Here is a 16,129-nt window from a genome sequence, read left to right on the forward strand (position 1 = left end):
AACAGGAATTGTGTGGGTCCAACTCCCTTGGTTGGCTTTGAAAATTGCAGCTTGTAAATTTGAGTGGGAACAAAGGCCCACATTCCACAGTGGGAGAGACAGACAGAGCTCCTATTAGTGACCCCATCAGGCACCCAGATCCCTGAGGCAGCTTTGAGAACCTAAGTCTTGCTATATTGTTAAGGGATGAAAAGCATACTCAGTTCTCATTGAATTCATCTTCCATGTTGGGGGTACTCAGCCCGTTTTACGGCCATGTCCATGTTATCTGAAGTTGAGTCCAAAAATCACAGGCAGCTGAAATTAGGGTTGAGTTTAGAAAGCTGAACCCTGAATCAAAGTGTCAGGCAGGCCTAGTTGTGCACTTAAAAATTAGATCGACCGATCTACGTCCCTCAGAGCTGTGAAAAATTCCACATCCTGTGTGATATAGGTAAGTTGGTCTAATGCCTGGTGCAGACACGGGTAAGGTGACAGAAGAATCTTCTATTAACCGAGCTACTGCCTCTTGGATAGGTGGATTAACAACAGCAAGAGAAATTCCATCAAATTAAGAAACATCTACACTACAGTGCTACAACAGCACAGCCACACCCGTGCCATGCTAGTCGCTGTAGTGACAACACATCCTCATCTGTGGCTATGAGATTTTTCTTCCTAAAGGGACTATAACAAACTAGTAGAATTAGTCTCCCCAGGGAGCCAGGCTCCTAGGAAAGAACATGAGCTTGACCACCAACTCCTGTTGGACAACAGGGAAAGGTAGTTTAATGTTGAAATGTGCTTCAACAAACCAAAATGAATTGCTTCCATTTCAGGAAGGTCAAAATTCTTTGTTTCAACAGAAAAAGTCAAAATAAAATGTTTTGACATTTGCAAACTGACATTTTTTATTTGTGTTCAGCAGAAAATTTCAAATATTTTGTCCTGTTTTGGAACAAAAATAGATGTTGGAATGTGGGAATTCCCCACAGGATAGGAACTCCGAATTTCGCTCCACTCTAGTTACTACTTAACATGCACGAGGGTAGTAGAAGGCACCTAGTCAAGCCATAACACAACAGTGGTGAAGATAAAGACAGAACACAGCTACGGGAGAGCTGGATGTAGGTAAACGATGTCCTTACCTTACGGGCTGGCATGAGGGCTGGTTGATATGTTGTATGCTAGGGAAACAGAAGAGCATCACAGGTTAATATAAATGGAATGATCCTTTTAGGATGAGGCATGTAGGGTCCCACTTACAGCCTTGTATATTCGGACTGACTCTACACCCCTCACTCTGCATCTGCACAAATCTACACTATGCTCCCAGCACAACAAAACCTGCACACAGCAACACAAGCAGCACACGCAACAACCCCAAACATCACTCTGAAGTCTAGAATGTCTGTTGAGTCATCATGAAGTGATGGAAACAGCTACAAGAATGGTGGAGGAGTCTTTGTTCAGAATATCACCAGATACAACTATCACTGGCATTCACGGTCTGAGGCTGTCCAGTTTTTAGGTCCTCAGCCATTTTGGCTTTTAACACACGTGACTTTATGAATGACATCCAGAAAACAGCACGAGTTTCCAGTTACTAGTCATTAGGTTACAAGAATAGCACCAAATCTTCAATAAAATTGGCATACCTCAATTTCAGGGGAGCTCTGCTGATGTACCCCCCTGTGGGACTTGGCATCATTGATTTAAAGGGAAGTACACTTACACAAGCTAAGGATTTGGTCCCTTGTGTTTAACTTGTATGATTTTCAAATGTGTTGTATTTCAAAATTAAAGTTTTGAAGAGCTAAACTCCACTGAATCAGTATTTTGTTAGTATCTTTGACTTTGTGAACCCACTTCAGTGCAGTATGGTCCGTCTGCAGGTGGAATTGACCGCAAGATACCGTTGCTGTTATTACAGGATGGTCCAGGTGGAGCTAGTAGTGAACTGGCTTTGACCGGCCAGGCTGGCTTGCAGCCACTCCAACTGGATAAACAAGTGAAGAGAGAAGTGGGGCCCAAGCGTGTTAAGTGTGGGAATAGAAAGCAACAGTGTTTCCTGCCAGAGCCTGCTTGTGGATGTATACACCCCCTGAGAAAGAGAGGATGATAAAAATGGCGATGAGAATTGCTTTAGACGAACAGTCTCACCTGCAGACTTTGGCCTTGTAGGTGCCCAGGAACTCCCCAAGCTGGAGCAGCACCTGCTATGAGCCCTCAAGGACAAGGCTGGATGGTCTGGGACTGTCCGTAGCAGAAGGGGTATAAGCCTTGATGTTTGCCTGCTTGGTTGCTGGAAAGCACGTATTTAGTAACGTGTGAAGGCTGGGAAGCTTATTATACTCTGGCAATAAAACCGGTTATACTTATACACCTGGTGTGGCTTCACTGAGTGTATCTGAGCCCCCATTTGGCACAACACCTGGGTGTAGTTGGCAGGATACAATCAGTGATACCCCCGGGAGGTGTAGCCGGATGTGGGGTAAGCGAGGATGTGGGGTTGTGGCCACCGACAAGATACCCGGCTGGAGTAGTACCTCCCGCTGGGCACTGGTGGCCAAATTGTTATGCCGGGTGCCTCCCCCGGTTGAATGGGACAGGGACGAAGTTCCCCTCGCCCCGGCCAAATTGGCCAAGCAGAGAGAGAAGGCAATAGAGTTATATGGGCATAATAAACTCTATAAGGATTGGGGATGGAGATGGTTGTTCCTGACGATGGTGCAAAAGCTGTCAGCAGATAATGAGCAGCTAGAGAAGAATGTTAGCATCCTGGCGGACGATAAGCGGGCTCTCCTGGATAAGAATAACATGCTAACAGAGGTGTTGGAAGCGGCTCAGAAGAGGCCCGCAAGCAGCAGGAGATAGCTGACATTATGGTGATCCGCTATGCCCGGGATCGCCATTGCCACCGCCACCTCCTGCTGAACCCGTGTCCCACTGTGTCCCAGTCCAAGGTTAGGGCCCTTATGGCATTGGATTGGGACCCCGAGACGTGGGATGGGGACATATGGGACTCCAGTGAAGACAACGATGGGTGGGAAGGCGAAATTGAGACTGAGGCAGACGGAGGCAGTGCAAAGGAGATCCGGCCCCTGGTTACTAACCAAACTAAGAGGCCTCCCGGAGCAGCCCCCCAACAGACACAGATAATCCAGGACTATACGGATACAGAGCTCCAGGGCCTTCAGGTACAATTCAGGCAGTGGGATGGGGAGAGCGTGAAGTCTTGGCTTCTCCGTTGCTGGGACCAGGGTGCTCAGGCATTGCACCTGCTCCCGGGGGAGAACTTGATGTTAGGGGACCTTGCCACGGACATTGCGACCCATCAGCTCCTGGGGTGCTCAGGGGACAGCGGGGAGTAGGACGTTGCTAGAGTGGATTTTTGTCACTGTAGAGCATGGGTGGCCAGATCCCATGGATTGGGATGATGTGGATAAACCCTGGAGTACAATTCCCGAGGCTTCCATTTGCCTTCGGGAAATGGGGATACAAGTAGGGCTCTATACAAATAACTTCCAGGGTCCCAACCATGAGACCTTCACAGCATGGGTGTGGAACCATTTGTTGCGCACCGCCCCACTCCATTTGAACAGGGCCCTCTTGGCAGTTCTGAGTCCCACACAGGGCTGCCCGGTGGGTGAGGCTGCCTTGCTGGTGGGGCAGTTGGGGGACATTGAGGACACCAAGGCGAAGGTCCGGGTAAGTTAAGCCAACCGAAAGGGGAATGCTAAGAAGGAGGCCCCATGCCTTTCGGGGACGGATTTTTTTGTAGCCTTGCTGAAGGGGGGAACCCCCAAAAACAAGACTGATGGGCTCCTCACCAAAGAACTAGTTGCCCTCCAATGGGAAATGGTTAAGGATCAGGGGAAGGGTGGGAAGGGGGAGGCGGAGATGCCTGCCCTGCCTGCTCCCTGCCTCTACCCCTCCTTGGATGAGTGGCAAACGCCGGACCCCCAATAGGAGACCAGCAGGGCCGACGCCGTTGGCTTAATAAAGGGAACTGCCGCGTTGGACCCGCGCCCCCATGTATATGTCTGGATTCACTGGTCACCGTACAATAAGCAGCAGGTCAGTGCTCTTGTGGACACTGGGGTGGAGCTATCCCTTGTTTACAGTAATCCTTCCAAATTCCAGGGTACACCGATACAGATTAATGGATTTGGGGGGCAGGCCATACTTGGTAGGCGGGTGGCCTTAGGCCTGGTCTACACTGGGGGGGGGGGTCGAACTAAGGTACGCAAGTTCAGCTGAACTCGAACTACCTTAGTTCAAACTACTCACCCGTCCGGACGCCGCGGGATCGAAGTCCGCGGCTCCCCCGTCGACTCCGCCACCGCCGTTCGCGGTGGTGGAGTTCCGGAGTTGACGGGAGCGCGTTTGGAGTTCGATATATCGCGTCTAGATGAGACGTGATATATCGAACTCCGAGAAGTTGAACGCTACCCGCCGACCCAGGAGGGTAGTGTAGACGTAGCCTTAGTTTTGCAAATTGGGCATACCCCTCCCCGTTTGTACTCACTGGTTGTTACTTCTGTCTGAGAGTGTATTATTGGCATTGACATTCTGCGGGAAACTTTCCCTTTCCCTTTCTGATGGGAGGTACTGGTTTGGGGTGCGGGTGGTTATGGTGGGCCACGCCTTATGGGAACCCCTGGTCCGGCCCCAGCCCAGGTCAGTTGTTTCACTGAGGCAGTACCGACTCCACGGGGAACAGAAGGGTATAGGGGAGACTACTGCTGAGTAGCAGCGGGTAGTGGTCATTAAGCCAGTGGTATTTCCTTTTAACAGCCCAGTGTGGCCTGTGAAAAAACCCGATGGGTCTTGGTAGATGGTGGTAGACTGGACAGGGTGGCCATCGTGGCCGCCGTTCCTGATGTTGTGATTTTAATTGAGGCCATCGGGCAGACCGAGTGGGAATGGTATGCCGTTATTGACCTGGCGAATGCTTTTTTCTCAATTCCCATTCCTGAAGAGGCACAAGCCCAATCTGCCTTCACCTGGCATGGGCACCAGTACACTTTCACGCAACTGCCACAGGGATATGCCCACTGTCCCACGTTGTGCCATGGGTTGGTGGCACACAACCTCCGCTTTTTACCCCTGAAGAATCCGTGACTATACTCCACTATATTGATGATTTGATGATTCAGGGGATGGATCATGATGCAGTGGAGTGAACCTTGCAGGTGCTCACCACTCATGCAGGCCAGAGGGTGAGCTGTTAATCCCAACAAAGTTACTGCCCACCAGCCGACCCATGAAATTCCTTGGGACTGTGTGACAAGGGGTACAGTGCCACATCCCCCTTTCTGTTGTAGACCCAGTTGCCCAGCTTGCAGCCCCGAACACCAAGGTCAAGGTGCAGCGCGTGATCGGGTTATTTGGTTATTGGCATAACCACATTCCGCACCTCGCTTTGGTTTTAAAGCCCCTTTATAATGTCACCAGGAAAAAAGATGCATTTGATTGGGGCGAAGCCCAGCAGCGGGTATTTGAGGAGGCTAAAGCTGCCATCCAGATCGCAATGCCCTTGGACCCCTGTGATCCTCATAGCCCCTTTCACTGGAGGTGTCAATGTTGGAGGATTACGCCTCTTGGAGTCTGTGGCAAAAATTGTTGGGTGCCCACAATAAGCAGCCCCTCGAGTTTTGGTCTCATAAACTCCCTATGCAGCTGGTATACTCCATCCAAGAAGCAGCTTTTGGCTTGCTATTGGATCCTGATTGAAACTGAGCACCAGACTGAGGGGCATTGACTGGGAACCGTGCCAATGGGAGCTGCAGGGCAGCACCTGCAGACAGAGCAGTGTGCAGAGCCACCTGGACGGCACTATGCGTACGTGTAGGAACTGGAGGGGGGACATGCCACTGCTTCCAGGAGCTACCGGGGGCAGTGCCTGTGGATGCGGCAGCGCGCAGAGCCACCTGGCCATGCCTCCATGTAGGAGCCAGAGATGGGACATGCCCCTACTTTTGGGAGCTGCTTGAGGTAAGCACTGCCCGGAGCCTGCACCCCTGGCCTCCTCCTGTGACCCAACCCCCTGCCCCAGCTCTGATCCCTTTTCTGGACTCTGAATCTCTTTGTCCCAGCCCAGACCACCCTCTTGCACTCCTCATCCCCAGCCTCGCCCCCAGCCGGAGCCCTTACCCTCATGCACCCCAACCCCCTGTCTCACCCTGGAGCCCTCTCCGTCACCCTGAACTCCTCATTTCTGGCCCCAACCCAGAGCCCTCACCCCCGGTCAGAGCCCTCACCCGCTCCCGCACCCCAACCCCCAATTTTGTGAGCATTCATGGCCCACCATACAATTGCCATACCCAGATGTGGCCCTCGGGCCTAAAAGTTTCCCCACCCCTGCCCTAGATGGTGTATTAAATGTTTTGACACCTAAAATAATGGAGACACAAGGTGGGTGAGGTAATATCTTTTATTGGACAAACTTTGGTGGTGAGAGAGACAAGCTTTTGAGATTCACAGAGTAAAATCTGTGTAATCATAGGACAAAACGCGGGGGTTAGTGGGTTATGGATAGTTGTAATAAGCCATAAATCCACTTTATTTTTGTCCCATGACTACAGGGGTGTTAATAAGCCTGTGATGGAGTGCACTCACCCAGCACTGGGCGCGAAAGGGTTAACTCCACACTGTGGGCTGAGGAAGCCGCACACCCTGAGCCCTACTGGGCATGCTCCAAGTGTAGCAGCACTATAAAAGGGGAGCAACTCACGTCAGTTTGGGCAGATAGCCAAGGAGAAAGGAACAAGAACGGCCAGACTGGGTCAGACCAAAGATCCATCTAGCCCAGTATCTGGTCTTCCCACAGTGACCAGAGCCAGGTGCCCCACAGGGAATGAACAGAACAGATAACCATTCCCGGCTTCTGGCAAACAGAGACTAAGAACACCATCCCTGCACATCCTGGCTAACAGCCATTGATGGACCTATTCTTCATGAATTTATCTAGTTCTTTTTTGAACCCTGTTCTAAAGTCTTGGCCTGCACAACATCCTCTGGCAAGGACAGATGACAGGTTGACTGTGCATTGTGTGAAAAAATACTTCATTTTTTGAGGGTTTTAAATCTGCTACCTATAAATTTCATTGAGTGATCCCTCGTTCTTGTGTTATGAGAAGGAGTAAATAACACTTCCTTATTTCCTTTTTCCATATCAGTTGTGATTTTATAGATCTCTATCATATCCCCCTTACTCATCTCTTTTGCAAGCTGAAAAGTCAAAGTCTTATTAATCTCTCCTCATACAGAAACCATTCCACACCCCTAATAATTTTTGTTGCCCTTTTCTGAATCTTTTTCAATTCCAATATATTTTTTTTAGATGGGGCAACCACATCTGCACGCAGTATTCAAGATGTGGGCGTACCATGGATTTATATAGAGGCAAGATGATATTTTCTGTCTTCTTATCCATCCCTTTCTTAATGATTCCCAACATTCTGTTAGCTTTTTTGACAGCCGCTGCACATTGAGTGGATGTTTTTAGAGAACTATACATAATGACTCCAAGATCTTTCTTGAGTGGTATCAGCTTAGGCATTACTTTGCATTTATCGACACTGAATTTCATCTGCCATTTTGTTGCACAGTTACCTAGTTTTTAGAGATCCCTTTGTAGCTCTTCGCAGTCTGCCTGGGAGGTTACTATCTTGAGTAGTTTTGTATCATCTGCTAATTTTGCCACCTCACTGTTTACCCCTTTTTCCAGATAATTTATAAATAAGTTGAACAGGACTGTTGCCAGTACAGATCCCTGGGGGACACCACTATTTACCTCTCTCCATTCTGAAAACTGACCATTTATTCCTACCCTTTGTTTCCTATCTTGTAACCAGTTAACAATCCATCAGAGGACTTATCCTCTTATCTCTTGACAGCTTACTTTGCTTAAGAGCCTTTGGTGAGGGACCTTGTCAAAGGCTTTCTGAAAATCTAAATACACTATGTCCACTGGATCCTCCTTGTCCACTTGCCTGTTGACCACCTCAAAGAATTCTAGTAGATTGGTGAGGCATGATTTCCCTTTACAAAAACCATGTTGACTCTACCTCAACAAATTATGTTCATCTATGTAACTGACAATTTTGTTCTTTACTATAGTTTCAATCAGTTTGCCCGGTACTGAAGTCAGGCTTACCGGCCTGTAATTGCCGGGATCATCTCTGGAGTCCTTTTTTAAAATTGGCATCACATTAGCTATCCTCCAATCATTTGGTACAGAAGCTGATTTAAATGATAGGTTACAGACTGCAGTTAGTAGTCCTGCAATTTCAATTTGAGTTCCTTCAGGACTCTTGGGTGAATACCACCTGGTCCCTTAGAATATGTGCTAACTACTGGTGCTAAACTATCTGTTTGATCTTGTATTCAGATGTGACATTCAGAGTACTTTTCCCAGACATGAAGAAGAGCTCTGTATAGCTCAAAAGCTTGTCTCTCTCACCAAGAGAAGTTGGTCCAATAAAAGATATTACTTCCCCCATCTTGTCTCTCTAATATCCTGGGACCCACATGGCTACAACAACATTGCATACCTAAAATGGTAACATGCATCAGTGGAAACTGGAATTGAACCCCCCAACTATTCAACATCAGGAATGCAGCACATTCAGTTACTGAGACACATCTTCTCAGCAGGTGATGGATGCTTAGTCACTGGATGAAAAACATGGGAGGTGACTCTTGGGAGAGCATAGGGAGGGAACAAATCAACAACAACAAAAAAACCCACTGTGAAGTATTGGGAGTGTATCAACAAGGAACTGCCTCAATATTGTAGGGCCACATCCTCAGATGCTGAGAATTGGCATAGATAAGCAGACTCTAAGGGCAGGTCTACACTAAGGGCGGGGGTCAAACTAGGGTACGCAAGTTCAGCTATGTGAATAGCGTAGCTGAACTCGAAGTACCCTAGTTCGAACTACTTACCCGTCCAGACGCCGTGGGATCGAAGTCCGCGGCTCCAAGGTCGACTCCGCCACCGCCTTTTGCAGTGGTGGAGTACCGGAGTCGACCGCGGCGCTTCCGGAGTTCGAACTATCGCGTCTAGATCAGACGCGATAGTTCGAACTCCGAGAAGTCGAACTCACCGCGTCGACCCGGACAGTAAGTGTAGACTAGCCCTAAGAGAGCTACTTTTATTAACACTAACTGTAGATCTGGCCCCATCAGAATTATGGATCCTTTGCTCCAGTGTTGATAAACTGTATAGCCAATTGCTCGACCACACTTTGGTTCATTATGAAATATATTCAAGAGGACAAATGACCAATATCACTCAGGTTTATTGCTATAAGCCAATAATCATAGAATTATATTATCGCTAGACCATCCCTGAGAAGTGTTTGTCATTGAAAGTTTTTAAGAGCAGGTTAGACAGAGATTCCACAACCTCTCTAGGCAATTTATTCCAGTGCTTAACCACTCTGATAGTTAGGAAGTTTTCCCTAATCTCTCACCTAAGCCTCCCTTGCTGCAATTTAAGACAATTGTTATCATGTCCCCTCTTAATCTTCTCTTCTCCAGACTAAACAAACCCTGTTTTTAAAATGTTTCCCATAGGTCATGTTTTCTATACCTTTAATCATCTTTGTTGCTCTTCTCCGGACTTTCTCCAATTTGCCCACATCCTTCCTGAAATGTAGCACCCAGAACTGGACACAATACTCCAGCTGAGGCCATATCAGAGTGGAGTAAAGCAGAAGAATTACTTCTTGTGTTTTGTTTACAACACTCCTGCTAATACATCCTAGAATGATGTTAACTTTTTCATAACATTGTTATACTGTTGACTCGTGTTTAGCTTGTGATCCACTATGACCCCCAGATTCCATTCTGCAGTGCTCCTTCCTAGGCAGTCATTTCCCATTTTTTGTGTGTGCAACTGATTGTTCCTTCCTAAATGGAATACTTTGCATTTGTCCTTATTGAATGTCATCCTATTTACTTCAGATCTTTTCTCCAGTTTGCTAATGGCTCAGATATCTTCTCAGTCAGTTACCTGAATATTGCAGAATGTATTTTGTCAGGCTCTAGCAACTTGAAGACGTTTAACTTGTCTAAGTAATTTTTCACTTATTCTGTCCCTATTTTAGCCTCAGATACTACCACATTTTCATTGGTGTTCACTATGTTAGACATCCAATTGCTACTAAACCTTTTGTGAAAAATGAAACAAAATAGTCATTTAGCACTTCTGCCGTTTCCATATTTTCTATTACTGTTTTTCCCACCTCGCTGAGCAACTGACCTACCCCATCCTTGGTCTTCCTCTTGCTTCTAAGGTATTTGTAGAAATGTTTTCTTGTTATCCTTTCTGATTATAGCTAGTTTAATCTCGTTTTTGCCTTGGCCTTTCTAATTTTATCCCTACATGCATGTGTTGTTTGTTCATATTCATCCTTTGTAATCTGACCTAGTTACCACTTTTTGTACGCCTTTTTTTTTTTTGAGTTTCAGATCATTGAAGATCCTACTTTCTACATTTGTACCAAGATAGAGCACTAATACCTTATCCTTTTCCTCTGGGACATTTCAGGTACTGGTCTGTGAGAGAAATGACCACCACTTGCTATGGTAAAACACCTGCATGTCCTAATCTGGATAGTTTCCATATTTACTTAAGCCAAAACTTTCTTCAGCAAATGCAAGGTGTTATGGGATACTTAGCATAAGTGAACAGGATTATAACAAAGGAACAGGCCAATTTAAGCTATATAACTGCTTTAGTATTTCTGCTGAATACATATTAATAGGCATATGGTGAAAAAAATACATATTATTAATGTGATTATATATATGCTAGCCACCATACATACACCAACCGCAGCTGGGGCTCTGGCTCAGAATTTTTTTAGTCAAAATTAAAACCCTACCATTAATGCTGGATTCTCTCTTCTAACCCTATCTTTGACTTTACCCCTTATTCTGACTCCTATTGTCTTCACTGGAGTTACTCTGTATACTCAGATTTAACAGAGCCATCTGTACATGCACCAATTTCCTGAGTAGAACTGATCATAAAAATGAAGAAAAACAAAATTCTGTGGGGGAGGGAAAAAATGAAATTTGAGTCTTTTAAAAAACCTGCAAAATTAAAATGACATGATTTTCTATTGTTTATTGGAAGTTTTTATTGGTTTGTTTTCCAAAATCTTTTGAATTTCAAAATTTTCCAGTTTTGTTTGTTTTTCACTTTGCTTTCTGTCCCCTCCCCTTTCGTGTAGCCTTTTCTCCCCCCCCCTTTTGTGTCTGAACAAGTGGGCCAATAAGGACAAAATTACATAAACAACCCTAAAAATGCCAAAAAAAAACCCCAACCCATGTGTGGAAGCAGGGAAAGAATTAACAAGGATTTGAAGGGGATCTTAATGCATGTCAGTCAGTTAGCAAGAGTCAGGCCACACTGTAACCCTAATGACGTGAGACTTGCAGAAGTGAGGATGGTGTGAGGCGAGAGGGAAAGAAACTGTAAAAAGTTATTACGACCTTGCAACTGATAACCAAATATGCAGACTGGTGTCTTTTAGGAGTGAGAAAAATAAGATAGCAGTATGGCTTATGTACAAACATAATGCAGCTGTTGCTCATTATTGTCTGTATTATTGCTAGTTATTGTCTGTAACAAAAGTATAAATGCTTGCTGTAATTGTTTACCAGTTGAGAGACCTGTCTGGGACTGGGGCGACCCTGTGTCCTAGGGCACTCTCTCCCTCTATTGTAATTACTAGAGAAAGAATAAAGTATTTGATTTTGCTGCACCCAAAGAAAAAGCGAGAACTGAGTTTTTCTCCGACACATGCACTCCCTGAACAAGAACAACCCACTTCACCCAAAAAGAGTCTACACGTTTCCATTTCCTAATTGGACTGGAAAAGGGAATGTTTATTTTAATGAATAATTTCCGTGAAAACTTTGAATTACTGGTTTTGGATGAAAAAATTTTGGATGAAAAAAACATTTGAAAAAGGTTCCAGCCTGCTCTACTGAATCTATTCTCTCCCTGTGACTATTCAAGCCCCAAGAGAAATGAAAGTCTAGCTCAGGGGTCGGCAACCTTTCAGAAGTGATGTGCCGAGTCTTCATTTATTCACTCTGATTTAAGGTTCCACGTGGCAGTAATACATTTTAATGTTTTTAGAAGATCTTTCTATAAGTCTATAATATATAACTAAATAATTGTTGTATGTAAAATAAATACGGTTTTTAAAATGTTTAAGAAGCTTCATTTAAAAGTAAATTAAAATGCAGAGCCCCCCAGACCGGTGGCCAGGACCCGGGCAGTGTCACTGAAAATCAGCTCCTGTGCCGCCTTAGGCACCCGTGCCATAGGTTGCCTACCCCTGGTCTAGCTTATTGACTAGTGTAAATGGATTTATGCCACCAGAAGATCAGGACCAAGTATTTACTGAAACACTTACCTAAAGTATCCAATGATCCCAGCCATCAGTATTCCACCCAGAATGAGTACTTTTTTCATGACCATGATGATGGTGCTGAAATGAGAAAGGTGAAGTACAGAAGGGAGTAATGTAATGAGAGCACAGAAAAGAACAGATTAATTAATAATGTTCTTGACAGCCTTACTCAGGCTTCAGCATTTAAAACGTGTAAGCCAGCAACAGATGCTGTTTCTTCCTTTCCCAGGGTTGTTTTAGGTGGTGTAACTGCAACATAGTCTCTCATGTTGTGAATTGCTTTCCTCTTTCATAGACTTTAAGGCCAGAAGGGACCATCATGATCATCTAGTCTGACCTCCTGCACATCGCAGGCCACAGAACTTCACCCATCCACTCCTGTAAAAGAGCCCTAACCTCTGGCTGAGTTACTGAAGTCCTCAAATCATGCTTTAAAGACTTCAAGGTACAGAGAAACCACCACTGACACTAGTTTAATCCTGCAAGTGACCCGTGCCCCATGGTACAGAGCAGTGGTCCCCAACGCGGTGACCATCGGCAAGTGACGTCATCGAGAGGCATCGCTCCCGAATTTTGGCGGGGACGCCTCTCGATGACGTCGCTTGTCGATGGCAAGCGGCGTCATCAAGAGGTGTCACCGCCGAAATTCAGCAGCATTTCGGCGGGTGCTCCACCACCGCAGTGGTCCTTCGGCTGGCGCCCGCCAGCCAAAAAGGTTGGGGACCACTAGTACAGAGGAAGGCGAAACCCCCCCATGGTCTCTGCTAATCTGACCTGGGGGGAAATTCCTTCCAGACCCCAGATATGGTGATCAGCTCGACCCTGAGCATGTGGGCAGGACCCTCCAGTCAGACACCTGGGAAAATCTCTGTAGTAACTTTACTATTTTCACCTTTTCCCTCTGCATAACTCATGGGCAAAAAGGACCTTTTGAGAGCAGACACTCAGCAGATTTAGCTCTGACTGCAAACAGTTAGAGAAAGAATCCTTCAATCACCGGGGAAATAAAATAATCTGACAGGGGGTCAGTTAAAATGTGCCCTAGGCCAGCACAGCCATGCAGCAGTTCCCAGCCTCTACCCGTCCTTTCCCCTCCAGATCAGCAACCCCGGAGCCCTGCCCCTCTAGGGTTACTACCTCTGAGGTACAATGAAAAACCAGGACTTCTGGGACAATCCAAAGGCCACAAAACTAGACAGCTGGCAACATGCACTGAGCATCGTACAGACTTCCTGAGACAGCTCTGTCAAGTCAGGGCCTAAATAGCTTGGAAGGGCTGGTCTCTAGGAGATTTGGGTCAGTGGAATATTTGTTACAAACACACACACACACGCGCTTCCTCCAGCAGGGCATAACACATACACACATATACACACTGAGCACTCCTCTTTTCTTCCAGCAGGAAACAACCCCCTCTTCCCCAACAACTTCATAATTCTCATTTATGTTTCAAAGAATTCCTTGTCCTTTTTCATGGGTGTAAGACGTCTGTATATCATGTTACAGCATTTTCACAAATCTGTCTTCTGTTCTGAATCGGGCTTCCTTTTCTGTAAGCTACTGTAACTGCAGCTTCTCGTCCACTGTAACCCCTAGGTCCTTTTCTGCAGAACTGCTTCCTAGCCATTCTGTCCCTAGTCTAACAGTAAATGGGATTCTTCCGTCCTAAGTGCAGGACTCTGCACTTGTCCTTGTTGAACCTTATCAGGTTTCTTTTGGCCCAATTCTCTAATTTGTTTACGTCCCTCTATATCCTATCCCTACCCTCCAGCGTATCTACCACTCCTCCCAGTTTAGTGTCATCTGCAAACTTGCTCAGAGTGCAGTCCATGCCATCCTCCAGATCATTAATGAAGATATTGAACAAAACCGGCCCCAGGACCGACCCTTGGGGCACTCCGCTTGAAACCGGCTGCCAACTAGACACGGAGCCGTTGATCACTAGCCCGACGATCTAGCCAGCATTCTATCCACCTTATAGTCCAATCATCCAGCCCATTCTTCTTTAGCTTGCTGGTAAGAATACTGTGGGAGACCGTATCAAAAGCTTTGCTAAAGTCAAGGAATAACACATCCACTGCTTTCCCCTCATCCACAGACCCAGTTATTTCCTCATAGAAGGCTGTTAGGTTAGTCAGGCATGACTTGCCCTTGGTGAATCCATGCTGACTGTGAAAGTAGAATGAATTATATTGTAAAAATAAGAATGGATTAAAGAAATGTTGTGTGTACCTTTAAGCAGAAATAAGAAATGTTGAAATACAGGTGCCAGGAAAAGAAACATTAGGTATAAACAATGGTGCTAATGGAGAAACATTAACAGAAGATTGGTAATAGTTAGTAAGGAAATAAGAAGTTTACCTGGGCTAGGCATGCATATATCTGATTCTGCTTCCTTTGTTATCTTGTTAAGTGCTCGCCCTTTTATCTGTATAAATAAGATAGTTTGTGTCTTGCATGGTGCTCACATTATCTGGGTGTTATTAGCAGAGCGCTCTGCTAATAAAACAGAGTGGTCTGACAAACTGTGAGTCCTGAGTCTAAGGGCTTGGCTACACTTACGGTTTGCAGCGCTGGTAGTTTGCAGCGCTGGTCATCCAGCTGTGTAGGAGCAGCGCTGGTGTGTGGCCACACTCACAGCTTACCTGCGCTGGTGTGTGGCCACATTTGCAGCATTTCCAGCGCTGTTGGGAGTGATGCATTATGGGCAGCTATCCCAGCATTCAAGTGGCCGCAACGTGCTTTTCAAAAGAGGGGGGTGGAGTGGGGTCTAGTGTGACAGGGAGCGGGGGGAGAGAGAGAGTGGATTTTTGGAGCCAACACTGTGTGTTAGCTTCCTGACTTGAAAAATCAGAACATTTTTCCGACCCCTTAGTCTTAACTCTTAATTGCAAACAGCCTGCAGGCAACACGACTCCCCACTGTTTCCCTGCCTGCCTCTCATTTGATTGTTTACAGCCAGGTACAGATGATCACAGCAAACAGGAGCTTTGTTTGTTTTTTAGATAGCAGCAGCGGCAACGGAGGAGCTCCACAGAGCTCGTTCACAACAGGGAGGAGGATCTCATTTGATTGTTCACAGATTGATCACAGCAAACAGGAGCTGATAAGCAGCTCCGGTAGAAACGGAGCGAAACGGAGCTCCGGAGGTTCACAACAAAACAAAGAGAGGCTGCATAACAAAACAAAGGGAGTAATTTAGTTAAAAGCATTCTGGGATATCTCCTTATTCCCTGGAGGCCAATAAAAGCGCTGGTGTGTGTCCACACTTGATGAGCAGCGCTGGATCACCAGCGCTGCAATCGCTACACCCCAACCCGGCCAGGTGTACAGCCAGCGCTGCAGCCAGGGAGTTGCAGCGCTGGATGTGCCTTGCAGGTGTGGACGGTTACTAATTGCAGTGCTGGAAAGCCTCTACCAGCGCTGCAACTTGCAAGTGTAGCCAAGCAAGTGTTGACAATTTGGAGGTTCCACTGAGATGGCAACCGTCTTCACGGGGGCCGTGTGATTTCTGACTGTTTTTGTAGGATGACCGTGGCAGCCGGCACCTGGGCATTTGGCCTGAGCGGTCCTCCACCAGAACGGAAAGGCGCACGACCACAGTGAAGTCTACGCCATTGAACCTGTTGGTTGCCATTCTGTTCTGGTAGGGATCCCGGCATCAGGAATCTGGTCAGATAATTATTTCTGTGTTTTGTCCGGACTGA

General features: G+C 46.4%; 1 protein-coding gene across 1 annotated transcript in view; it reads right to left on the reverse strand.

Annotated features, from left to right (window-relative positions):
• LOC123348235 (histo-blood group ABO system transferase 1-like) overlaps positions 1–16,129 on the reverse strand; it is a 52,824-nt gene that overhangs the window by 14,208 nt on the left and 22,487 nt on the right. Inside the window, exon 2 of the mRNA XM_044985720.1 lies at positions 12,426–12,500. Within this exon, the coding sequence (XP_044841655.1) occupies positions 12,426–12,490 (65 nt within the window). The 5' untranslated portion in view covers positions 12,491–12,500. The remainder of the gene's footprint in view (positions 1–12,425; positions 12,501–16,129) is intronic.

Source organism: Mauremys mutica, chromosome 13 (assembly GCF_020497125.1).
Source record: "Mauremys mutica isolate MM-2020 ecotype Southern chromosome 13, ASM2049712v1, whole genome shotgun sequence".
Lineage (NCBI taxonomy): Eukaryota > Metazoa > Chordata > Testudines > Geoemydidae > Mauremys > Mauremys mutica.